The sequence below is a fragment of the Pinus tabuliformis genome, chromosome Q (assembly GCF_031772625.1).
Source record: "Pinus tabuliformis cultivar Carrire ecotype Pingquan chromosome Q, CPIR1, whole genome shotgun sequence".
Taxonomy (NCBI): Eukaryota; Viridiplantae; Streptophyta; class Pinopsida; order Pinales; family Pinaceae; genus Pinus; species Pinus tabuliformis.
This window is the reverse complement of record NC_142296.1, coordinates 1,179,195,874-1,179,223,289: the sequence shown is the minus strand read 5'-3', so window position 1 is coordinate 1,179,223,289 and position 27,416 is coordinate 1,179,195,874. Positions and strand designations below refer to the sequence as shown.

The following is a 27,416-nucleotide window of genomic DNA, read 5'->3' as shown; positions in this document are numbered from 1 at the left end:
CATAAAGGTTGCAGGAGCATTCGTCAATACGAAAGGCATGACCAACCATTCGAAGAGGCCCTCCTTGGATTTGAAGGCAGTCTTCCACACATCGGAGGGTTCGATTGGTACCTGGTGATATCCTGACTTCAGGTCGATCTTGCTGAAATATTTCGCCCCCTTTAGTTGGTCTAGGAGGTCATCAATTCGCGGGATCGAGTACCTATTACGGACAGTGATCTTGTTCAGCGCCCGATAGTCAATACAGAGTCTCCACGTCCCATCCTTCTTCTGTACCAACACGATCGGGCTCCCACAGGGCGATGAACTCGGACGGATGTGACCTTTCTGCAGGAGCTCCTGAATCTGCCTCTTGATTTCATCGTTCTCCAGAACAGAGCGCCGATAAATTGGTTCATTGGGTAGCGGTGCACCTGGGGTCAGATCGATGGAATGCTTGACTTGACAGTGCAGAGGGACCCCTGCCAGGGAGGTGAAGATGTCCTCGTACTCCTCCACAATCTTGTCCATCTGTAGTTGTCGTGCAGAGGGGCCCCGTTTGGAGGCCGCGGCCACTGTCTTCTTCTTTCCTTGAGGGCGTATCATCAGGAAAACAAATTTCCTGGTTTTGGAAATGATCTTACTGCATTGTTTTGCAGTAATCAGAGAGAGAGCGGCAGGTGGTGCTACCTCTGGTATCCTGAACAACTTATTTCCCAATGTAATAATAACAGCACGGGGCCTTGATTCATACATAGCATGTCGCTTCCACAAGTATGGTTGTCCTAGTAATACATCACAAACTTCAAGGGGAGCAATGTCACACAATACCTCATCCGTGAAGGGCTTGATGTTGTATGGAAGGCGACACTGTTGGCTCACGCGAAGATCTCGTCCTTGGTGAAGCCACCCAATGGTGTATGGTTGTGGATGTGCTGTGGTCGGTAAGCCCAACCGCTTCACGACCTCTGCCGAAATGAGGTTCTTTTGACTCCCGCTATCAACAATGAACTGTATCGGGGAGCCCTTTACCCACATCTGGGAGTGGAAGAGACGCTCCTACTCCTCTGGATCTTCGGGTTCATTTTTCTGGATCTTTGCGGTAACAACAGTGGCGCTGGGGTCCGCATCAATGATCTGCTTCCCTTTTTCATACCCCTTATCGGGTTCTGACTCAGAGTCGGAACATGCATCTGATTCTGAAACCTTTAGCTCGGCCACCAGTGACTGCTTGGCCCGACACTCACTTGTGTTGTGAGTGGAGCTCTTATGGAACTCGCACCATTTTCCAGTGTCCTTTCTCGGCTTCGCGGCGCTGTTCTTTGCTTGCAGCTTCGGCTGGTTGTCTTGGGCTGTCCCGCCTTGGCTTTGTCCTTTGTTCTGGGGTTTAGGGGCACCTTTCCCCCGCTTTGGATTCGCAGATCCAAAGTCTCGCTTCTTTTGTTTAAACTTCTGCTCGACCTTGACGGCATACCGGTATGCTGCGCCGAGCGAGGGGATGTTTAGGAATTGTATTTCTTCCTGGATGTACTTGTGCAGGCAGCCACGGTATTTGAGTATCAAATGTTGCTCCGAATCCTTGATACCCAACTTTGTGCGAAGGGTATGGAAAAGATTGGTGAACTCCGGCACGTCTTGGTCCCTTCCCTGCCGCAGCGTGGTCCACTTTATGTATTCATCCTCATAGCTCCCGACAGGGTAGTACTGCTCCTTGATGGCATCCCGGAACGAATCCCAGGTGGGTGCGGCTGAAAATAGTGAGGCAGTGCTTTCATCCTTCTGCTCGCAGTAGGTTTCCCACCAGTCCTTGACGTGGGGGGCTGCTTTGAGGAGAGCAAAAACAATCTTTTCCCGACTCGAAAATTCATGAACAGAAAAATAACCCTCTAGCAGATTTAACCATTTATCTACGGCATCTGCGTCTATCTGACCCTCGAATATGGGGATTTCAAAATTAACTTGTACCTTAAAGGGTGTGGCGTTTCTAGAGTAGCTGCTAGAAGCCGATGCGTTGCTTCTGGGTAGCCGCTGAAGGATCTGGGCAAAGTTGTCCATCATCGCGTTCCGTTGTCGCTCGAGGGCTTCTTCGAGCAAGATTTTGATGGGATCTCCTGCCCCCTCGTCTTTCTTCTCGTCCGCCATGGGAGGCCGTCGGGATTTGCGAGGCTGATCTTGCAAAGGTTCAACCAGTTCAAGCCCTAACTCCTTATATCCCGACCTTGTTGGGGACATGCAAAGAAAAACAGAGAAAAAGCAGACTGCTCTGATACCACTGATCCGGATTTAAACAGGAACGCAACAAATTACAGAGATAACCATATACACAAAGATGCAGTGGAAATAATACTTCATTTCATTAATGGAAAATACTGAAATATGCTTACAATCAGAAATGGAAATAAACTAGCTAGGGCGATGGTAGCTTATCTCTCAGAAGAGATGTGATGGCTACATGCCTCTGAACTGTGTTACAATGAGGCTCGAAGGCCTATTTATTGTTGAGAAACAAGGGAAAACCCTTAACATTCCAAAACCTAACCCTAGGAGATGAAACGCCAAACTGTGGGCCCCGTTTGGGGGTAAGTTGGTACATCAACTTCCCAGGGTCGTAACTTTGGCATATGATCTCCGTTTGACGCGTACAATAGCTCATTAGAAAGATCTATCCGAGCACTATCATTGTTGGAACGGGAAACATTGGTCCATTCAATGGACCCATGATGCCCTCGGATTCCTCAAAAAACGCCGTTTAGGGCCTCAAAACGGCTTCGGAAGTTCAGGACCCGAAAAACTGCTAAAAATAGTAAGTTGTGCTACAATTAAGGAAACTGAAAATGCTGAGAAAGACAATGGTGGGGGTCCAGGTGGACTTGGCAGGTGGCCACCAATATCCACCTGGATCAGAGCATTATTATCCGTGTGCCTAAATTGTAAGTTAACTCTATATTTTTATCCCTGCATCAGAATCACCTAAAGCAGTATTCTCTGCATGTGCATACCTTTCCCTCTGGCATTGTGGGTGTTCTGTAAGAAATAATTCAACAAAAACAACATATATCATATGATACATAGGGACATTACTTATGCCAGATTTTATGTCAATGTTGTGCCGTCTATTTGATCAGTTTTTATTGATGTGATGAGCATGTATAGTGATATTCACCAATTCCAACATAAATGAAGTTGCAGAAATCATTTAACGAAATTTGTATGTAAAATACTATATGTTGATTTCTCCCAAGCCCTCCCCCACGCCCCCCCAGTATTTATTTTCTGTATCAATTTACTGTTTTGTGAGTGAAGCTTTCAAGTAACCTTTTTATTGTCTTTTCTTGTCGTGTTTTGTTCCTGTGAAATGCAAATATTGAAAATATTTTTAAAGATCTAACAAGACTGTAATGGGATATCATAGTCTTGAATCTTGATTAGATCAGTGTAATTTTTCTGTTGAGCAGTATTGCAAATATCTCCAATTTCTCCTGAGTTTTTCAGGTTGCCAATTTGTTTGATGGTTTCAGAATTCTTCATGTCTAAGTTTATTCTTGTTGATTTTTTATGATATGTTCCTCCATATTTCTGCTAAGTTACTTTCTGGACCTTCTGCGATATATCCCCTGAAATGATATTTGAAACAATGCTATAGAGTGTTCAAGGATCCGGGAAATACATTTTAAGCTTTTAACTTCCAGTATAAGTGCCATGGATTAAATAAATGTCTTTTAATTTTCTATTGGGATAAAAAAGGGGCTACTCTTTAAGAGAATACAATATTATATCAGAGTACATGACACAGAGTTTTCTGTAAATAACTGATAATGAAGCTTGTTTGGCACTAAGAAGCCTTCACTTATATTAGAGAGGCATTCTTAAATGGACATAAAGATAAAAGCTCCATTAAACTTGTGGTGGATTTAGTGCTAGAATTGTTTTTGCCCATAACGAAGAAATTGTTTCATTAATTGGTGTTGAAGAGAAGGAGTAATACGTGAAGCAAAAATGATTTATCACAAAATCTGAATAACATTATGCTTATGGTCTTCAGTTGCAATTTTTGAATGGTATTTAAAATTGGACTTTATGGATTACTTGTTGCAATTTCCATACGTGAATTGTCTCTATCTAAACATGGGTTTTAGATTCAGCATTACCTTGTGACTCGAACCAATCTAATTTTATAACAAATTATGCATCACTTGGGATGCTTCACAATTGTTCTCAACATTAATCTACATTTTGTAATCATTTAAGCATCACTTTGGGATTACTTCACACTTGTTCTCAACATTAATCTACTTGTTTGTAACCATTTAAGCATTCACTTCGGGGTATTTCACACTTGATCTCAACATTAGTAATAGCATAAAAAGGATAATGTGACATTCACTTCTCCTTTTGGGATTAATTCAACAATTTACTTGCAAATTCTCACATCTTTGACGAATGAATCGATTTGATTGAGTTAAGCATAAGAGTAGTCAATTCATGCTAGTATTTTCCAATTTCTCTCCCAACAATCTAAGTTTAAATTGATCATGCGGATTCCCCCTGGGATAGGCAGTCTCCTTGGTCGGGCAAGGCCATCAAGGTGACAGTGAGTGGCTTGCCTATTATGCGTCTAGGCTGTCCCATTGAGGTTAGGACTTTTCCTCCTAGGTGATAATTTGAGTGGTAACAGTGAGTTTGGGTGATATTTATGAGTTAAACTTTAAAGAATAAGTCGGGATTGATTCAGATTCAGCTGATTAGACTCTGTTTCCTCTTAAAACATAGTCAAACTCCCGACTCCACTTGGACTGCGAAGAGTCTGATAACACTGCCAAGAAGCTTCGTATGGCATAAATTGCAGAGCAGTAAAGGCATTAGTGGACTGAAAAGAAAATGTCATACAGATCAACTTGGTTAATAATTTACTCAGTCCATCTATATTTAAGAAGCACATCTATAACAATTGAAAAGCCACTGACCTTGAAGAAGAGGGGATGGTTGAGGTTCTGTTCCTCCATCTGTTTGAGGACTGCAAGCCAATCTACTCTTTTGGGCTTCATTATTCTCACCCACTTCATGATTAATTCAGATGGATCATCCTCTTCTGATAAACAAATTATATGTTTCATCAAGGCCTTGCTCCTTCCAGACAACTTTGGAGGCAGAGCTTCTATGAGCCTTTTTTGCGCCTTATCCAATCCATTGTCGTCTACATCAGCCCACCTCAATCCCTTGCCCTTTACTTGCTGGTTGTCTTTATCTCCCCCAACATCAGAATCTGATTCGTCCTCTGCATTTTCAACCTCAACTTCATAATACTTTTCTTCTTCCGTTGTCGTTGTTGTTGTCGTTAATAGGTGTCCGGGGCAACAAGGTCGAAGTGCAGAGAATTGAGAATGTAATATTCTGGGAGGCACGGAAATTGCAAAGCACGTGGAGCATAAACTGCAATGTACAGAACCCTAGAATTGCATTGCACACATAAATCCTAAGATAAGTCAGCTGGGCATCAAAATCAGAAAAAGCATAGCACTTGGAGTGCATTAAATTTTGATGTGTGGAACCTTAAATTTGCATTTGTGCACAACATAGATCCTATTCAGCATGGGAAACCTTTCAGGGAAACATCCTATTACATATAACAGAAAGCGCAGCACCTGTAGTAAATTCCAGGGAAGAATAAAGATGACCCTTGCAATTATGTTCAGCTTCAATTACACAGGCACACACAAAAATAAAAAATAGTTCCATTTTAACCCTCAGTAGATTCAAAGTAGCTTTGTGAATTTGAATGATGAACCTTGGGGTCCACAAAAGAAGTGAGTTAAATTTTGGAAGGAAAATAATGCTAGAAACAAGATGTGACCTGATCATGATTTCTATTCTGTTATGATACCATTGTCAGGCCAGTGCTTTAAATTAAATTTAGATGATATGATTGCGGGGTTAAATTTTTCTTTTCTCCTTACCATAAGACCCCTTATTTTTTGGCCAAGTCAGGCACTGATTTCCCCAATCTGCTGCTAAAATCTATTCATATCAGAACTGCACTTCTGGGTATATGGCTGAGAATTCTCTTATTTTTCCTGGGAGCCCAACCTGGGCCAGCAATAGTAAACTCCCACATTTTTACAGTGAGACCACAGCTCAGCTGACATGGCACTAAAGTTGGTACCAACTTATTATCAGATGCATCTCATGGAAAGTGAGTTCTAAGATTGGAATGTTTACCTCAATCCCTTGCCCTTTACTTGCTGGTTGTCTTTATCTCCCCCAACATCAGAATCTGATTCGTCCTCTGCATTTTCAACCTCAACTTCATAATACTTTTCTTCTTCCGTTGTCGTTGTTGCTGTCGTTAATAGGTGTCCGGGGCAACAAGGTCGAAGTGCAGAGAATTGAGAATGTAATATTCTGGGAGGCACGGAAATTGCAAAGCACGTGGAGCATAAACTGCAATGTACAGAACCCTAGAATTGCATTGCACACATAAATCCTAAGATAAGTCAGCTGGGCATCAAAATCAGAAAAAGCATAGCACTTGGAGTGCATTAAATTTTGATGTGTGGAACCTTAAATTTGCATTTGTGCACAACATAGATCCTATTCAGCATGGGAAACCTTTCAGGGAAACATCCTATTACATATAACAGAAAGCGCAGCACCTGTAGTAAATTCCAGGGAAGAATAAAGATGACCCTTGCAATTATGTTCAGCGTCAATTACACAGGCACACACAAAAATAAAAAATAGTTCCATTTTAACCCTCAGTAGATTCAAAGTAGCTTTGTGAATTTGAATGATGAACCTTGGGGTCCACAAAAGAAGTGAGTTAAATTTTGGAAGGAAAATAATGCTAGAAACAAGATGTGACCTGATCATGATTTCTATTCTGTTATGATACCATTGTTAGGCCAGTGCTTTAAATTAAATTTAGATGATATGATTGCGGGGTTAAATTTTTCTTTTCTCCTTACCATAAGACCCCTTATTTTTTGGCCAAGTCAGGCACTGATTTCCCCAATCTGCTGCTAAAATCTATTCATATCAGAACTGCACTTCTGGGTATATGGCTGAGAATTCTCTTATTTTTCCTGGGAGCCCAACCTGGGCCAGCAATAGTAAACTCCCACATTTTTACAGTGAGACCACAGCTCAGCTGACATGGCACTAAAGTTGGTACCAACTTATTATCAGATGCATCTCATGGAAAGTGAGTTCTAAGATTGGAATGTTTACTGAAATCAGAAAGGGTGAGGACAGTGGGACCAGCTTTTGGTGATGTTGAGATGTGATAGTGAATGACATTTCAATTGCTTTGATTTTGCTTGTGGTTAGGTGCATTGAACAGGTGCGAAACAAAATTGCAGGAGGATATGCTCTGTTCATGCCTATTTCTGTGAACTTGGAAAAAGTTAGATGAACTGGGTAAGGCAAGCTCTACATTTTCCAGTGTGGGTTTGTTGTAAAATGATAATATTCACCAGGTTTTCTTTATGTCATGAAGTAAATTCATGAAACATTCCAAATTGCCATCAAGGTGTAGATATTCCCCCTTTTATACTCATGGTTTTTTACGTGTTTGGACTGGCGGTATGGCCATTTTACATGGGGAATATTTTTTGGAGCTCATTATCATCTTTCTACTTGGCCTTACTTCTGGTAGTCCACTTATCAAGGTCTTTAACCTTGAGGATATGGAATTGAAGGAATCTGTTGTCTTGAATGGTTTTTCTGGAATTCTTGATGATGGGCAAACTGGAAGTAAATGTGACATTGGAAATTCATCCTGTGGTTTTCATGACATGAAGAAATTGGTTTTATGTGAAGACGAATTGAAAGGGATTGGGTCATTGAATACGACTTGTCAGCTTAATACTAGCTTGCAGTTTGATAATGATGCGCTGATCACCGGAGAAGGCAATTTAGATATTCTATCGCATGTTTCTGTGGGCTGTCCATCTGCAGGCTGTCTGATCAGTATTAATATCTCAGGGGACTTATTATTGGGTGAGTATGCATCTCTTTTGGCAGGGACATTGATCGTACGTGCAGGAAACTTGTTTTTACAAAATAATTCTTTCCTGAAGACAACTGCATTAGGTGGTGCACCACCCCACCAAACGAGTGGAACACCACTCGGTGTTGATGGTGCAGGTGGAGGTCACGGAGGTAGAGGTGCTTGCTGCGTTAAGAGTGATGGCAAGGATCCGGAAGATACTTGGGGTGGAGATGCTTATGCTTGGTCTACTCTTACGAAACCCTGGAGTCATGGAAGCAGGGGTGGGACATTAAGTAGGGAAGGCGAATTTGGTGGTGGGGGAGGTGGGCGTGTCAAGATTATTGCAAGGAGCATTTTGAATGTCAATGGAACTATTAGTGCTGATGGAGGAGATGGAGGGTTGAAGGGTGGGGGAGGCTTAGGAGGGAACATTATTATCCGTGTGCCTAAATTGTAAGTTAACTCTATATTTTTATGCCTGCATCAGAATCACCTAAAGCAGTCTTCTCTGCATGTACATACCTTTCCCTCTCGCATTGTGGGTGTTCTGTAAGAAATAATTCAACAAACACAACATATATCATATGATACATAGGGACATTACTTATGCCAGATTTTATGTCAATGTTGTGCCGTCTATTTGATCAGTTTTTATTGATGTGATGAGCATGTATAGTGATATTCACCAATTCCAACATAATGAAGTTGCAGAAATCATTTAACGAAATTTGTATGTAAAATACTATATGTTGATTTCTCCCAAGCCCTCCCCCACGCCCCCCCCAGTATTTATTTTCTGTATCAATTTACTGTTTTGTGAGTGAAGCTTTCAAGTAACCTTTTTATTGTCTTTTCTTGTCGTGTTTTGTTCCTGTGAAATGCAAATATTGAAAATATTTTTAAAGATCTAACAAGATTGTAATGGGATATCATAGTCTTGAATCTTGATTAGATCAGTGTAATTTTTCTGTTGAGCAGTATTGCAAATATCTCCAATTTCTCCTGAGTTTTTCAGGTTGCCAATTTGTTTGATGGTATCAGAATTCTTCATGTCTAAGTTTATTCTCGTTGATTTTTTATGATATGTTCCTCCATATTTCCGCTAAGTTACTTTCTGGACCTTCTGCAATATATCCCCTGAAATGATATTTGAAACAATGCTATAGAGTGTTCAAGGATCTGGGAAATACATTTTAAGCTTTTAACTTCCAGTATAAGTGCCATGGATTAAATAAATGTCTTTTAATTTTCTTTTGGGACAAAAAAGGGGCTACTCTTTAAGAGAATACAATATTATATCAGAGTACATGACACAGAGTTTTCTGTAAATAACTGATAATGAAGCTTGTTTGGCACTAAGAAGCCTTCACTTATATTAGAGAGGCATTCTTAAATGGACATAAAGATAAAAGCTCCATTAAACTTGTGGTGGATTTAGTGCTAGAATTGTTTTTGCCCATAACGAAGAAATTGTTTCATTAATTGGTGTTGAAGAGAAGGAGTACTTTTTGATCTACAACTTGTTACTGAGAGGAAGTCTGGAAGAAACTCTTTAAGGTGTGGAGTATGCCAATTTCCATGCATTTATCATGTTACGTCCTTGGAGATTTTTATTATTTTTTAGTGTTATGTGTTGTTCCCAGTTCTCATAAAAAGTTGGGTTACAGGAGGAAAGGACAAGCCATAGGCTCATTGGAAAGATAGGCTGAAAGTGGCCATTGGAATTGCTGAAGCTTTGACTTATCTGCATGAAGGTTGTTCTCATCCTATCATCCATAGAGATGTGAAATCATCTAATATTTTGCATTCTGAAGACTTTGAACCTCAAGTATCTTGATCTTTGTGAGAGAAACAAGTTCTCAAGCTTTTGTTGAATTGTTTGTATTTTTTGGTTGGAGATGTTATAATAAGATTTGCTTGATCATTAACTAGCAAATCATCTTTCGATGGATCGTTAACTAAAGATATTCTATAAATAGTTGTCAGATTTTGGCCTGGCCAAATGGGCTTCAACAACATCTGCATATATCACATGTAGTGATGTTGTAGGTACATTTGGGTAAATATCCATTTCTTTCTTTACACCAGCTCTTTCCTTAGGAAAATAAATGTCATTTATAATCAAGACTTCATAAAACTAGCTGCTATCATATTTCAGGTATCTGGCTCCAGAATATTTCATGTATGGCAAGGTTAATGAGAAGACAGACGTGTATTCCTTTGGAGTAGTTCTTCTAGAGCTAATAACTGGAAGAAAACCAATCAATGACAAGAATCCTAAAGGCCAAGAAAGCCTGGTTATGTGGGTAGGGCTCTAGTGTCCTTGCTTGTTTTGTATTTGATAATTTTGGATTCTTTTGGTTTCTTTGTCTTGGTTCAGAATCTTAATCTCTTGTAAATTTCAAAATTTAGGCAAGGCCATTACTGGCAGCTGGCTCTGTAAAAGAACTTGCAAATCCACTTTTGGAAGATGCTTATGACATGAGCAAGATGAAGAGAATGGTCATTGGTGCAGCATGTTGTCTGAGACAGGCAGCTCAGTTTCGACCTCGAATGAACAGAGTAATTACTCTTATTCTCTTTAGTTGCGTATATATGTTTCAGTTTCTGATCTTATGTCAAATTTAGTTGCTTGAAGACATTTCCTTTCCTGTGAGGAGTTAGTGCTAGAATTGTTTTTGCCCATAACGAAGAATGGCACATGAAATATCGAGTTGATATCCTTCTGACATAGAGTTAAGGGTGTTTAGATCTAGTGTTTAGGGTTGTAATCTAAACATTTGTTCAGTAGTTCAATTTGTAAAATCATCACCCTTAAACAGGTTAGCCCTGAATGCTGATGGTGGATTATGGCAAAATATTCAAAGCCTCAATTGCCAATAACCTCTTTTTCCATTAATGAAATATAATATTCTTTGAATATTAGCAAAAGAGATTACATCATATCTCAAACCAAAGCTTCAGTATGCAAATTACCCCTCCCTGAATAGGCAAGAAGAGCCAGCATACTCCAATATCAAGAGAGTATATATCTTTCCTGAGAATCACTATCCTAGCTGAAATCTGGATTGCAAGATCTGAATTGAAAGCTTTGGTTTCCCCAAATAAAGTGGCTTACCTTTGCATTAAACTGGCTTTGTCAAATTTCAAACAATGGATAAATGTTAATGTAAGAACGTGAACTTATTCTTCCTCGTTGTTTGTTTGTAACTTATTATTGCAGATTTTGAAATTGCTACGAGGAGAAGGAGAAGGAGATGACCTACCTTATTGGACCAAGAGGCAATTGACAATCTCCATGCAATTAGATGAATTGATTGAGGATGAATCTAGAGCAAACTCTGGGAGTTGTGACATCCAAACTCATCTATCACTTGCAATGCTTGGAGTTGATGATGATTTGGTATCAAACAGTAGTCCAAATCAAAGTGTAGATCTTGTACATGAGAGCAGAACCTTGGAATATTTTTTCTATGGACGTTATAGCCGTTCAACAAGCTTTGATTGATTTAAATCTACTTCTCTGAGCTTCATAATTTATCTTACTCCTTGCTTCTGTAAAAGCTTCAATATTTTATACTTGGTGTATTACTGTGAGCCATTGTCACTACTTAGCGGTGTTGAATTTCGATCACTCTGCATATTGGCTGAAGCTGTGTCTGAAGTTGAGTGTAGTCCATGTAAAATCCCTTGCCAATTCCTTGTATAAATGTCAAAGCCATTAGTGGTCACTCGTTTTAGTGACCCACTGGTGCTCACTAGAGCTGAAAATTTTCTTGTCCTTGCCTTTGGAGCAATTGTATGTATGTGGAAAGAAAAGCAATTATGATATCGCTATTGATTTGCCAAACCATTGTTATGTACTTTTTCAAGTCTGAAGATGTGTAACTTGTGGTTTAGCTTGGTACATTCTCTTGTATACCAGTTTACTTTGAATTTGTCAATATCATAAGCCCAGTAGCGATTTAAGTGTCTTGCACTTTTCTAAAATTAAGTTGTATTTAAAGAAATATGGTGTCCAAAAAGCATAGAACTCCAAACATCAAATCTCTTTGCTCATTGCTCCTTGTAGGCTTGAACCAACATCTCTTCTATAGAAATTCAACAATTCTAATTTAATAATCCTATCGGCCTCTCTTTGTACCTTTTGGGACAATTGCTAGTTTATATGTTTTCTATGCATTTATGAATAAACCATCTTCATTTTATTTCCTTTCTCAATATGCATTTGTATAATCTTCTATGCATTTTTATAATCTTCTCTGTTATCTTTCACTATGTCACTTAGGATGGGGTACGTCAAAAGCAACACCTGAAATGAACTTTAACATTATCATGAGGGAGTTAAAAATAAATTATTCAGTGACTGAAACTTTTAAACACAACTACCTCTTATGAATGATTCCAGGTATGTACTTTTCAAAATCAATTTTGGTTAGGACCTTCTTTACCAAAATCACTTGGGTAAGGTGATTTAAAGATAAGTTGCAATGCATAATTAACTATATTGGTAATAGGTAGGCAAAATACATGTACTTTCATAAAAGAATCAGAAAATAATCAATTTTGGTTAGGACCTTCTTCACCAAAATCACTTGGGTAAGGTGATTTAAAGATAAGTTGCAATGCATTATTAACTATATTGGTAATAGGTACGCAAAATACATGTACTTTCATAAAAGAATCAGAAAATAATCTATATATTATAGATGAGATAAAAAGGTCAGGCAACCTAAGGAGAAATTGCATGAGAATGTACCTTCTCATGTCAGGATGCCCAATAATCCTTGTACTCCATTACTCTTTGAATAAACTACCCACTGGCTTATTTGTCATGTCTGATTTGAAAGTGTCTGAAACCCCTCACAAAATATGGCACTATTGCAGCTATATATTTGGGTGATCACTGAAAGAAGGCACAATCTCATTTATGTGACTGGCAGACAATGGCATATTGAATGATGAAAACTCTGAAAATTTAGATGGCTCTGAATTGAAGGACAATTGCATGAAATAAATGGCAACAAATAAACTATTTATTGTCACTGTGTGCTCTTTCAGGAAATCTATCAAAATAGATAATGTGTTGTAATTGTGCGAAGGGTGGGCTTGAAGAAATTCATAGCTAAGATGGAGATATTGGACGATGCTGGGATTAGCAATGCCCTCTCTCAATCATGAACATTCATGGATTCTTTGTTTATCCACTTTTCAATATCTCCCTTCACTCCCAAAACCATGCTCGGGTACTATAATACAACATTAAGACTTTTACTTTTCAGGTTTCATGTGCAATGTTATCTGGGAGGTATGGCTTTCAAAAGCAAAAAGATCTAGCAATTTCCAACAACATTTTCAGTTTTTCATATTTACAAGAAATGGTGGTTTAGCATTTTTAAGGAGAAATAGTAGTTGATTGAAATGGCTTAGTTAGGTACAGGAAACACTTTTCTAAACCTTGATTGGTTAACACCATCAAATCCATAGGTTTCTCCGTGTATGAAGGGAAACTGATCAATGTATGCATATACCCTAGCGTCACTCCAACACAGGGGCCTCTCAAATAGAATACCCGGTGGCCTTTGAAGAAAAATGGAGGCAGGAATCTATCTTGGCACCAAAAAGCATTGGGCCTTCACCCAAAGCACCGATGATTGTAAAAGCATTTGGCCTTCAAACCAGTGCTTTAAAAACCGGTCGTTTCGAAACCGAAACGGCCGAGTTGATCCGAGTTGCAGCTGGAGGGAGTGACCCGGCCTTGGAAACGGTCCGGTTGGCCGAGTCACAAGGGAACGGCCAGGCACACGTAAACCGCATTAAAATATTCATTTTTTTGGGATTTTTGAATTGTTTAATGATTGTTATGGATCCCAAACTGTTATAATAATATGCTAAATGTTTTTTGGGGTCCATTTCCCCCTCCCAAACCCTATTTAACACACCCAAATGCTCTCATTCACTCACAGCAGTCTTATGCATTTGAGTGAGAGTCTTCTTTGAGAATTAGTGAGCAGTTCTTGAGCTTGTTTTGGAGCAGCAGTGAGGAGTCTTGGAGGAGCATTGTAGCTGGAGTGAGGAGCTTCTTGGGCAGCCATTTGGAGCAGCATTGAGGAGCTGATTCTTGGAGAAAGCTTGAGGAGGCAGTTTGTGCCTGGAGGTATTTTTTTCCACCTCTATAAATATGTTTTTGCTTAGTAAATTTTAGGTGCATATCAAGAAAGCTTAGAGAGTGTTTTTTGTCAAATAAATGAACATTGAATCAATGTTCTTTTTTTTTTCATTTTCAAATTGTTTTCCTAGTCAAAAAATGGCACCTAGAGCAAGAGATCATGCTTGGGCATATGTTGAAATGGTTGATAGTCAAATGCATTGCAAATTTTGCCATAGGAAAATTAAGGAAGGTCCTGGGGGCATTAATAGGCTGAAACAACACTTGGCAGGGATTAGAGGCCAAATTACCCCATGTACCTCACCAGAAATTGGGGAGATTAGAAAGAATTTGTTGGCAAGCTTTGAGAAATTTAAAGAAGATAAGGCTAGGCAAAAAGAGATACAGGCTGAAATTGGGAGGAAGAGGGAGATACAAAAAATGATGGCTACCAACCCCCCCTATGATTTTGAGGGTTCTTCCTCTATCCCTCAAACTGAGGCATCCAACCCTTTCCGATATGTTCCTCCCTCTTTTGGTTCTGTTCAAGATAAGGGAAAGGGTAGAATGAATTTGAAAAAGGGTGATGTGACTATCAAAAGTTATTTCACTCCCTCCTCTCCATCAGATGCACATGGTCCTGAAGTTAGTAAAGGTCAAATTCAGCCCACTTTAGATGACCATTGGAAGAAAGAATTGAGGGAGACTTCTTGTGAGTACATAGCTAGATGGTGGTATGATGCTGATATCCCCTTTAATGCTGCTCGTTCACCATATTATGAGCCTATGTTTGATGCCATACATGCTGCTGGAAAAGGCTTCAAAGGCCCTACTATGCATGAGCTAAGGGGGTTTCGTTTGCATAAAGAAATTCAATCCATTAATGAGTATTTGCAAGAGTTCAGGGACTCATGGGCAAGAACAGGGTGTACCATCATGTCAGATGGATGGACTGATCAAAGAAACCGTACCATCATAAACTTTCTTGTCTTCTGCCCACAGGGAACCATGTTTTTAAAATCAGTTGATGCATCTGATAAGGTAAAAGATGGCCACTTGTTGTTTCAGTTATTGGATCAGGTTGTTCAGGAGGTGGGGGTGGCTAATGTTGTTCAAATCATCACAGATAATGCCTCTAACTATGTTCTTGCTGGTAAACTGTTAGAGGAAAAACACAAGACCATCTTTTGGACCCCATGCGCTGCACATTGCATAGACCTCATGCTTGAGGATATTGGAAAATTAGATTGGGTCAAAAACACTGTAGATCATGCCAAAAGCATAACAAAATTTATCTACAATCATACACGGGTTTTGAGTCTCATGAGGAAACACACTGGAGGCAAGGATATTATTAGGCCTGCCATCACTAGATTTGCTACACATTTTTTGACATTGCAATCTATGCTTTCCCAACATAGAAACTTGCAAAAGATGTTTTCCAGTGATGAATGGAATCAAAGCAATTGGTCTAACAAACCAGAAGGCAAAGAATTGAAAAGGAAAGTCCATGAAGAAACTTTTTGGAGAAAGGCAGCAGAGATTGTGAAGCTTGCTGAGCCACTAGTTAAGGTGCTGCGGTTGGTGGATGGGGAAAAGTTGGCTATGGGCTTCATTTATGAGGCTATGGATCAAGCAAAGGAGCAAATAAAGACAGCATACAAGGATAGAGTGGCAAAGTATGGGCCCATTTGGGCAATCATTGATGAAAGATGGAACAATCGACTCCATCGCCCTATACATGCAGCTGGGTATTTTTTGAACCCACGGTATCATTATAAAACTAAGGAGTCAGGAGCTTTGAGGGGGGAGGTCAGAGATGGACTGGTTGATTGCATTGAACGCATGATCCCATTGGAGTCTGATCAGCTGGAGATACATCGACAGGTCACATCCTTCAGCAATGCATCAGGTACCTTTGGGAAGAACCTAGCAAAGATTGCAAGAGAAGCAGATGAGCCAGGTAAACAAAAATTTCAATTTTCAATTTCTTAATGGTTTTGCTTTTTTTATTAAAGTTTGTTAAATCATTTATAATTTGAAAGTTAGATATAATTTGTAATTTTGTTGAGCTTCAGCCTTCATCTAACTCATAATTCATTACACTCCTATGTTTTTTGCAGCACAATGGTGGGAGGCCTTTGGTGGCCAGTGCCCTGAATTACAAAGGTTTGCAATTCATATTTTGAGTCAAACTTGCAGTGCATCTGGGTGTGAGCGCAATTGGTATATCTTTGAGAGGATTCACACAAAGAAGAGAAACCGTTTGGATCAAAAACAGTTGAATGATCTAGTTTATGTCCAATACAACCTTCGACTCAGACGAAACCAATTGCTGAACAAAAGACCTGATTCAGATCCCATTGTGTTGGAAGACATTGATTTAACATCAGATTGGGTAGTGGAGAGTCGTCCACCAGAGTTTGATCCTGATGAGGATCTTGATGTAGATATAGATTTGGAGACATCAGTTGAACTTGAACATGTTGTTCAACTTCAGCCTGTTCAATTGAATGCAGATCCCAATCCACCAGCCTCAGTCTCACAGCCAGCAAGGACTCCAGTTGTAAGTGCTTCCTCTGCTCAGCCACGACAGAAGCGCAGCCGCATATCTACTCTATCTCAGCTTGCATCTGCTGCACAGCCTGCTAGTGGTACTGGTACCACTTCTACAGTTGCAGTTGGAGACGATGATGATGAGGAGGAGCCATGGGGCCCCTTGTCTGACTCTGATGATGATGATCCAGAGATTGGTCAAGATGATCTTGGCTCCTCTGGCAGTAGCTACTAGCCAGTGGTAGTGTAGCTGCTAGCAGTGCTGCAGTAGTACTAGTATTGGAGTCTGGTCACCATCACAGTTTACTTTTGTTGTAGAGGCCATTTCTAGCCTCCTTGGTTATTTGTATTTTGTTTTGAGTCTTTGATCATGTATGACAGTTGACTATGTATTGCCATTGGGTACCATTTTGATATAGTGGATTGGTTCATGAGCCTACTTTGATCATATGTTGTCTTCCATCTATATTATAATGTTGTGTGTTTGGATTCTAGAAACATGAATGAAAATCTTTAAAATTATGTTTAAAATATTTAAAATTATGTTTTTTAATAAAAAAAATAAATATTTAATGTATTTTTTACAACGACCGAGTCATTGAAATCGAGCCGGCCGAGTCATTACCGTTTTGGAGTCGGAGTCGGAGTCGATCCTCGGCCGAGTCCGAGTCGGAGTCGGAGTCTTAAAACATTGCTTCAAACACACAAAGCACCGGTGATTGTATTAAAGCCGCACTTACATATCCTATTGAAATATTTGAAGTCTAGCATTGATCTAATTATTCATGGGCATTTAGTTATTGGTTGAAACTTGACAGTATGTCCAAATGGAATAAACAAAATTAGAAAGTGGAAAATGGCTTAGCTATTCAACCTTTCTTGAGAGGGCACTGAACACTGTTTTTTTCTTTGAACCCTGAAGATAAAGAATGAGATACAGTGTTTCAAGGGGATTGGTGGATTGTGGGATGATTAGGACTTATATAAAACTTTGGACCATGAGCTTCGACTCTTTTTCACAGGTACGAAACCATTTGGCACATATGTACCTAAATCAATATAAATTGTTGGGGAGCATTCTCAAAACTTATGGAAAAAAAATAATCATCCATAGCTGAAAAAACAAGTAGCAGTTTCCTCAGATTGGTAGGAACGAAGGAATAAGTCTTCAAAAGCTCTGAAGATAAGGGAGCTAGCAAAAAAGGCTACTGCAAACGAAGCTATTGATGGACCACAAACCAAACTGTTTTGAAACCAAAGAGACCTCAAAAGGCCCAGTTGCCTGGAAGCAACTTGGAAGGGGGGGAAGAGATTCACTGGTCAACCATAGGCGTAGTTCAGACCAAAGGGTCAAACTTTGCAGCTGCACATAACAATTCTTTGAAAGCAACAGATCCACTTACTTGGAATTGGAAAACAACACCAAAATTAAATTCTATTTATTGATTTTATTATAATGAAATTAAAGACCAGAAAAGAAAAATAGAAGCTTAACCTGCGCACCATAACATGAGATAGTAGTCTCAGAAAATTAAAAACTTACTCTACAATAATGGAAATAACTATATCAAATTTCACACCATAATATGTGAGACAGTAATATCAGACAAATTTAGAGCTTCTCAAGTTTTCTCTAATAATGGAAATAACTATACCTGTGTTACAAGAAAGGTGAAGATTAAAAACGAAAAAAAATAGATGATCAACCTTGACCTTGAGCGTTAATACATGAAATACTGTGGATAATAGAAAAGAATCAAGATAGAGAGCTTGGATGAGATAAAAGATACACAGAGTGGTCAATGATCAATCTAGCACGACAAATAGAGTGGTCAATTTAACAGCAGACATACATGATGTCAGGTGCTGGTTTGTAATCTCTGCAGGAGTAAAAGGGTAAAACATGATGCGTAAATTGTAGCACATAAACCTGTTTTCTTCGTAGTTCACCTTGACAAATTTGACATCAGGGTTCTTTTTTATAAATTGGCAAATCTGCCTAAGTAGAAATTAAAAATGAGATATTTATCCAAATGATATCATCACAAAGTGCATATTCTACCTATAAAAAACTATCCAAGTACACAACCTAACAAAATTCTTTGCTTTGTTTTCAATACACCATGAACCTCAAACACAAATTTAAGACACAAGGAAAATGAGGAAAAGTATTAACTAAGCATTAAATTTAAGATACAAGGAGAATGCTGAAAAGTATTAACGAACCCTTGAATTTAAGACAAGGAGAATGCAGAAAAGTATTAACTAAGCCTGTTTATTCCTCTTATTTGCAAATCATCTCATTTCAAATTATTGCGGTTCAAGGTTTCCCTTTGTTGGACAATTTTCTTCATCGGGTCTAGAGTCAATTACAATGCCATATTCCAATTATTCCATCACATCCGCTGCTCCAACTTGCACCAACCAAATATGACAAGGCCAAAATCAAAAATTATTCTCAAATAGAAATGGACATCACAGCTCCTGCACAGCTAGATATGACAAGTGCAAGTTCAAAAATTATTTTCAGAAATCAAAATGGGCAAAGTGTTTCAAAGCAAGAAAGAGAAAGAAACGTTTTACAATCAAATGAAAATGCCATATAATAAAGCTGTACAACTACAGATCTGGCTCCATCTCCCTTGTTCCTTGAATTGAAATAAAATTTAAATTTAGCCACATTTATGATCAACATTGCAATTAAAGATGCGTTTGGAATAAGGCATGCCCAATCTCAGTTACACAACAAATGAGGATCCCTCGAGATGAAAATGAATCCCGGAGTTGATTTCCACCCCTGGTGAGGGAAACCCCACTAGCCATACGAAGGCATATCCGACATGAATACTATTACTCCTATGGAACTAGTGAGCTGGGAACCATTCAACAAATTTTGGTTCTCTAGATATCACAAGGTGCTCATCACTAAAGTGGTAAGGTGCTTGTGAAGATATGGTTTTTCTCAAATTCATCCCATAATGGTTGTTGGGTATCTACATATGAAAGATCACCTGGCAACAAAAAGACATCATAATTTGTCTGGTAAATGTGTTGTAACGTTAATTTGTCTGCTCTGTCTGTCCCAAGTCACCTATTGTAAATTGAAGAAAAACACATGAGATGTCTACTGTGAAGTGTATTGATAATGTAAATGTGAAGAAATTGTTAGCCAGAATTACTAGGCAGCTCGAAGAAATATAGAGCAGATGATATTGTAATATTGGATCAATCTACAGTCTATTTTTCTTAGTTGGGATGGTGAAACACAAGAATCAAATGTAACTCCATGCTTGTTAGGCACCCATGTTCTCACCATCGTTGGTAGTCAACAATGGTGAAAAAAATAGGTCAGAGTCAAAACTTGCTCAAAGCAAAAGTGAGGGAAAAGAAAAATAATGAAAAACAGAGACGAAATGAAGAATAGATGGGGAATATTCTATCTCCACCCACATCTTGTTCTTTTTAAAATTTCAAGTATGTTAGAATTTGGTATATACCAAATAACAAAATAAGATGGTACGGGGAAATGGTCTTCCCCACAATCGCAAAAGTTATGGGGAATTGTGATCTTGGTGTTTTGACATTATACTTTGGACCATAAGTTACACAACGATAATAATAAATTGTATTAGCTTTCAGTGGCCCAAGTATAACATGGTGAATCTGGCCAGATCTGTAACCCAAGTATACGAAGTGTTTTCTCCCTTTGCTGAAGAATTGTACACTCTTGGAGAGGTTTCATACTCCACAACTGAGGGTATATTGGTATCATTTGTAATCCATCCTATTCTCATCTGATTTTCTCCTATCAAAGAAACATGTACCTACAAAGTCAAAAAATGGCATAAGACCTTCTTGGTCAAAAGCGTTACAAACCACTTGTCCATTCAAAATTGCTTTACAAACTAAGTACTAACAATATTTCCTCAAAAGTTACATGTGCCATTGATACATTTTTATGCTTCATATGGAAGCCATTATTCCTTGCCAAATTAGGCTGATTTTTCAGGCAACAAAATTTAACTTTTAACACTTTAGGACTCAAAAGTGGATGAATATGTCAATTGTGTGTTGCAAAAAACCGCAAATAGTGGTGACATTCCTTTGAAACAAGACAGATACACACTCTTATACTCCATGTCAAAATTCATGATTTTGGAGCTCAACAAAATATATGGATTAAACTGCATTGACACACCATTCACAATGCAGAAGCTAACAAAGCCAACTATTGCCCCTAAGCAATCATAGATTAAAGAATACCTCTGAGTTTAAAGGAAATGACACTAAAAGCATAGGTGCATGCACAGGTGCAAGGTAACTTGAGTGTGAGTGGAATAGATTTTCAAAAGCTTAATGATTTGGCAATGCATCTAAACATCGATTCCCTTTTTAGCAATATATAAACATACACATAGAGATAATAACTACAAGGTACACACAAAAATTGAAGACATCAATCATCTGCAAAGATAAAGCCACAAAAGATGTTGCTACAGAAAAAGGCAATTTCTTATGAAATTTGAAAAATGGGAGTTGTCTTTCATTAGTATGAAAATTAACAGAGTTGATGGAGTAGAAGCTCACATTTTGGTGGATCCGTGGTCTACTCGCACTTTTCTGCTCAAGGAACTTGTGAAGTTAGGCACAAGTAGTAGTCAAAAAGACTCCCTATAGTTACAAGGTTCAGCTAGGAAATGGGAATGAGGTATAGTTATGAGGTTCAGCTAGCAAATGGGAATGAGGTATAAAAAGGGTATCACACAACCCAAATATATCTATTTCAACAACAGTCATTGAGATTTCGATATGATAAATATCAAAAAATATGGTGTTATCCTCGATTCCAAAGCAATTTATCAATATGATTCTTCTCCGTCCAGGAGATCATATCATTTATTTCAACAATGGAAAAATAATCAAGCTGTATGGGGATGTTAGCACTCAAAACTGTCCTTGTGACCTGCTACAAGATCAAAAGAGAGTTTTGGGTGTAACAACAAGAAATCAGCCCCAACTGTCATTTTGGTTGGTTTCTTCTCACTTTTTGCTACTGCTTTTCCAACCTCAAAGGTGTATCCCTAGAAAAACTTGATTTAAAAATTATGATTTCAGTGACTAGTGACTTAGTTGATTGGGTGAATCGAGAAAGGGGAGAAGAAAGTATGGAAGATAGATTGATTAATCCCAATCTTACTGGTTAGAAAAATGCCACCTTGAAAAAGCTTAGCAAGTTAGAAATCCATCTACTTGATTAGACATTCCACATAGAAGATCAAATTTCATGTAGAATTTCCTTGAAATTCTGCAACTACTATGATGTCAATCCTGAAAACAAATTCGTTGCACCAAGACACAGAATTACTCTACGTAATTTGCAGTGGAATAGGAACAGAAATAAAAACACATTCACACACCATAACGCAGTAAATTTTCTAGGGAACCCAACTGGGAAAACCCTCTCCTAGTTGTAGAATTTTGTTGACAAAATTGAGCAATATAGAATTCATTACAAGGCAATCTGTTTCACTAGAGAACAAGCTTGTTCTCACTGCTAATACTTAGCTGAAACTCACTTGCAATAAACCCCGACCCAGCTCCTAAATCCTTGCGCTGCCTAGCTCCTATTTCCTAGCGCTGGGCAGCCCCTATTATTTAGGAATTTCCTCCTAAATATCACCATACTTCTGCAAGGAATTCTGTCTGTCAAAAGCTGTGTAAAGGCCTCCGCCTCTCCTTCCATGCTCTTCCTATCAACCAGCTCTCACACAAACTCGTGCTCACAAAATTATGTTACAATTATGCCTTTCGACCTCCTTACAAACAATTTGACTCAGCTAAAAATGGAAAGTTTATTTTGGGAACTCAGACTTGTGATTGATTAGTTGACTGAGTCTCACTAACCCTTGTAACTTGTCCTAGTCTCAATTTAGAACTTGAGACTCACTTGTCCTTCTTGAAATCTAACTCACACCTTGGAGATTGACTTAACTGTCTCTCCAACCTTTGTGCTTAAGTCAAATTGTTATCATGAACTCATCCTACTCCTTAGGAACTCTTGCATGCTAAGGAAGACTTGAGCGAGGTCTAACATGACTAGGCACAAGTCAAGAAGACCGTTACTTGCTACTTTTCAACACTCCCTCTTAGCAAGAAAGGGATTTTGTACAACTCCCAACTTATCTCTGAAATGAACAAAATTCCTTCTTTCCTTGGTCAAGATATTTGTTGTTTGCTCCTCTGTTGGAATATACGATAGCTTCACTATCCCTTTATGCACATAATCTTTGAGATGATGATACCTGATCTCGATATGCTTTGAGCGATCATGAAACACTGGGTTCTCAAAGAGCTTGATGCAACTTTGATTATCACAGTGTATCACAGTAGGCTTGATCCAGGTGGATACTGGTGGCCATCCGCCAATTCCACTTGGACCCCCACCATTGTTTCTTTCAGTTTTTCAGTTTCCTTATTTGTAGCACAATTTACTATTTTTGGCAGCTTTTTTGGGTCCTGAACTTCCGGACCCGTTTTGAGGCCCTAAATGACGTTTTTTGGGAAATTTGGGAGCAACATGGGTCCATGGACCGATGTTGCTCATCCCAAAGTTGTAGTCCTCGGATAGATCTTTCTAACGAGGTATTGTGCGCGTCAAACGGAAATCGTACGACCCCGGGAATTTGATGTACCAATTTACCCAAAACGGGGGCCATAGTTTGGCGCTTCATCTCCTAGGGTTAGGGTTCTGGATGTTTAGGGTTTTCCATGGTTTCTCAACAATAAATAGGCCTTCGAGCCTCATTGTAAGACAGTTCAGAGGCATGTAGCCGCCACATCATAAGCTACCATCGCCCTAGCTAGTTTATTTCCATTTCTGTTTGTAAGCATATTTCAGTAATTCACATTAATGAAATGAAGTATTATTTCTGTTGCATCTCTGTATTTATGGTTATATCTGTAATTTGTTGCATTCCTGTTTAAATCCGGATCAAGGCTCCATCCTCTGTCTGAAAAGTCCCACAAGCAACTTCCTCATCCAAATAGCCTTGCATGTTGTCAAATTGGCAGCCATGTACTCGGACTCTGCTGAACTAAGTGCAACCAATCTTTGGTTCCTGTTGTACCAAGAAACAGTTGTCGACCCAATGCTAAAGATGCCACCTGAAGTGCTCTTTCGATCTGTGGAGAACCCTGCCCAATCTGCATCTATGAAGCCCTCAAACCTCACTCTGTCAACCCCAATTGTGTTGCAAGTGCCAAAATAGTCTTGATGGATGAATATCATGTTACTGAGGCAAAGGTATCATCATAGTCTATGCCCTCAATCTATGAGAAGCCCTTGGCCACAAACCTAGCCTTGTACTTCTCCACACTCCCATTTTCTCCATGCTTCACCTTGTACACCCAGCGTGAGCCTACTACTGATTTTCCCTCAGGTCATGGCACAATCTCCCAGACATCATTCTTCATGATGGAGGAATATTCCTCCACCATGGCATCCTACCAAACCTGCTGAGAAGTTGCCTCCTTATAACTAGAAGGCTCAGTGTCCACCACCTCTGTCATTAGTGCCATATATCCTGTGTACCTCTGTGGCTACTTGCTCTGCCTGAACATGGTGCTAGGAGCTTCAACCTGCTCCTGGGCCTCCTGAATCAACTTCTCGGCCCACTTGGCTTTCTTCCTCCCTGTGCTAGGAGTCTCTAACTAAGTAGTTGCTTGCTCTCGTCCTGGTCTCTTCTCCTCATCATCTTGCTCTGCATCCTGCTATGGATCCTACTAGGCGGACCTCTTGCCACCTAGCTGAGACTCAATATGTGATCCTAGCCGAGGCTCCTCCTTGGGAGCAAGTAGCTCCTCCATCTCAGATAATCCAACCTACTCTCACTCTAAGGACTCCCTCAAAGCTCTAGACTCCTCAAACCTCACATCCCGCCTGAGAACCGTCTTCTTGAGTCCTGGTAGATACACCCTGTATGCCTGAGTTGTCTCACTGTATCCCACGAAAATACTCTTTTCTACTATGGACTCAAGCGTTTTCCTATTATCTTTGGACACATGGCAATAAACTTTTGTGCCAAAGATACAGAAGTGTGAAACATCAGGCTTCTTGCCCGTCAAAGCCTCCTCTAGTGTAACTCATCTAAGAACTCTATGTGGACTTCTGTTTTGCAAAAATACTACAGTGTCACATGCCTCTACCCACAAGAACATAGGCAGTCCCTGATCATGTAACATGGCCTTGGCCGCTCCAACAATACTGCAGTTCTTCCTCTCAACCACCCATTTTGCTGAGGGTTATGGGGTACTATCATCTCTCTCCTAATGCCCTCCTTCGCACACAATTCCCTGAAGCCATTGGAGACATATTCTCTACCATTGTCACTCCTCACTGCGTTGATCATTTCCACGGTTTGGTTTTCTACCAAGTCCTTAAACTCCATGAAATTGGTTAAGACCTCATCTTTCTTCTTCATGAAAAATATCCAAGTTTTCTGAGAATAATCATCAATGAAGGTAACATAATACCTGTGTCTCATAAGAGACAAAGAAGTTATGGGCCCCCCGCATACATCTGAATGCACCAACTCCAAAATATCCTTAGCTTTGTTTTCTTGGCCCTGAAAAGAAGTATTGGCATAGTTGCCAAGTGTGCACCCCTTACACACATCATGATGATCAAAATTGCATGTTGGTAAACCTGTGGCTACCTGCTGAAAAATCTTCAGCGCCCCATGATGCAAGTGTCCCATACACCTGTGCCAAAGTTCTCCAACATCTTTACTCTTCTCACCACTTGCCTTGTTGCTCAAGGTTGCACATGTCTCAACCTGCACCCTGTAAAGGTTCTTCAACCTCACACCTATCTGCTTCATTGCTCCATAAGCTAAATGCTTGAGGTATGCCTTACCTCTGTTGAAGATAACATCATATCCCTGTTGGCATTATGGCACAGGTGGGGCGCTATGGTATAGGTGTTGTCCTTGATGGCAACCCACTTTGGTGACAGATCTCAGTTCAGGCTCTCAGGATGAAGGAAATCTTGTATAGGCAGGTTCACCTTGCCGAAGACGCGTATACACGCGGGTTAGACGTTCAAAAGTCGCGTATGCGTATACAAGCACTTTCACGCACATAAAAGCGCGGGTGGGAAACTTATTGGTCGTTAGTCCTTGGAATTTGAACCTATGGTTTTGGACCATGGTATCTCGTCAAAAGTGTTGACCCCAGGTATTGGGCCCTTGGTATTGTTTATTATGGTTTTGGATCGTGGTATTGTGGAAGGCCTAAAACTATAAAAGAGGAAGGAGATCATGTGGCAAGAAATCATCTGATTTATTGAATATCTAATATTGTTCTAGATCTGGAATACTGGTGATTGGGTTATGGTGCAGATCTAGATCTGAATGAAGGAGGAACCTGAGCGCAAGAAGGATAAGGACTATTGATGGATCAAAATCTCAAGGCTTGAACATTGGTATCTCTGTATGATTTTGATCTGTTATATGTGGCGCTCTCTTGATCTATAAATCTGATAATTTGGGTTAACTGATGACTGAATGTTTTAAAAGAATAAATTATCCTTTATAGATCTGTACGCAGGTTCAGTGAAGTGTAGGTGCGTATACACGCTTTTTCTGTGAATGAAAGGAGCGTATACGCAAGTTGGTTGTGGTACATAAGCGTATACACGCAGGTTGCTGAATAGTGAAGTAGCATACATATCTTGATTTATGTTCTAGTTGCTTCTATTTTATTGCTGCAGTGTTCTAGGTTCAGAATTGGTGTTTGATTACAATTACTGTGTTCTGGGTACAGCGGTCAGAGAAGTGTTTATTTGATTCAGTTTTGATTGGTGAAAAGAAGTTTGGTTGATGCAGAAATTCTTGATGTTTGATTGATGCTATTTGTGGATCCAGTCTAAAAATTAATGAAACGAGGTCCCTGAAAGCAAAAAAAGAAGGTTGCAGCCTTCTGCAGGTAGAAGCCTGCGTACTAGTATCTCAAGCTAGTACAAGAACTAAGGGGGTTGGAGCTCCCTTCCAGGAGAAGCTGGAAAACGAGAGAGGGTTGTAGCTCTCTGCAGGTTGCAGCCTGCGTACTGGTAAAGGACTGCACCAGTACAATTGTAAAAAGAAGTTTCTAATTAAAGAAAAGATAGAGACGAATTGCAACAGGTGGTTTTCACCCACATTGGGTTTCCACCTTATATCTTGTGTTCTTGTGTGCGATTGTCTTTTTGCTCTGTTTTACTGGTTCTGGTTACTGGTTATTTGCTGATGAATCACAGATTAACAATCAACATCAAAAAGATAAAGTAAATTAAAAACTTTGCATTATATACGCGGGTTTTCTTCTGAATAGTTGCGTATATACGCGGGTTCAATTAACTGAAGTAGCGTATATCATTTGATTTTGAAAAAGGAACATTTGACTTAATAATACTGATTCACCCCCCCCCCCCCCTCTCAGTATTATTTCCAACAATTGGTATCAGAGCAGGTCCTTCAGGAGAAGCTTGATCGCTTGAAGGAAGATCGTTCATCATGAGCAACTACGAGAGGGAAGCATCAATCAGGCCACCAATTTTTGATGGGACAAACTTCGTTTATTGGAAGGTAAGAGTTACTGCCTATCTTCAATCTCTTGGTACAGAAGTCTGGGATATCATAGATACAGGGTATACTTTTCCATCAGCGACTCCTACAGATCCGGCTGAGAAGAAGAAATATGAAACAAATG

General features: G+C 39.5%; 1 protein-coding gene across 1 annotated transcript; it reads left to right on the top strand.

The window, feature by feature from the left end:
* The first annotated feature begins 9,949 nt into the window (after positions 1–9,949).
* On the top strand, positions 9,950–11,136 carry LOC149223903 (protein kinase STUNTED-like). The gene is made up of 3 exons (XM_089383426.1): positions 9,950–10,025; positions 10,125–10,272; positions 10,379–11,136. The coding sequence occupies exons 2-3, from the start codon at positions 10,147–10,149 to the stop codon at positions 10,592–10,594; spliced, it is 342 nt and encodes a 113-aa protein (XP_089239552.1). The 5' UTR covers positions 9,950–10,025; positions 10,125–10,146; the 3' UTR covers positions 10,595–11,136.
* Positions 11,137–27,416: the final 16,280 nt, after the last annotated feature.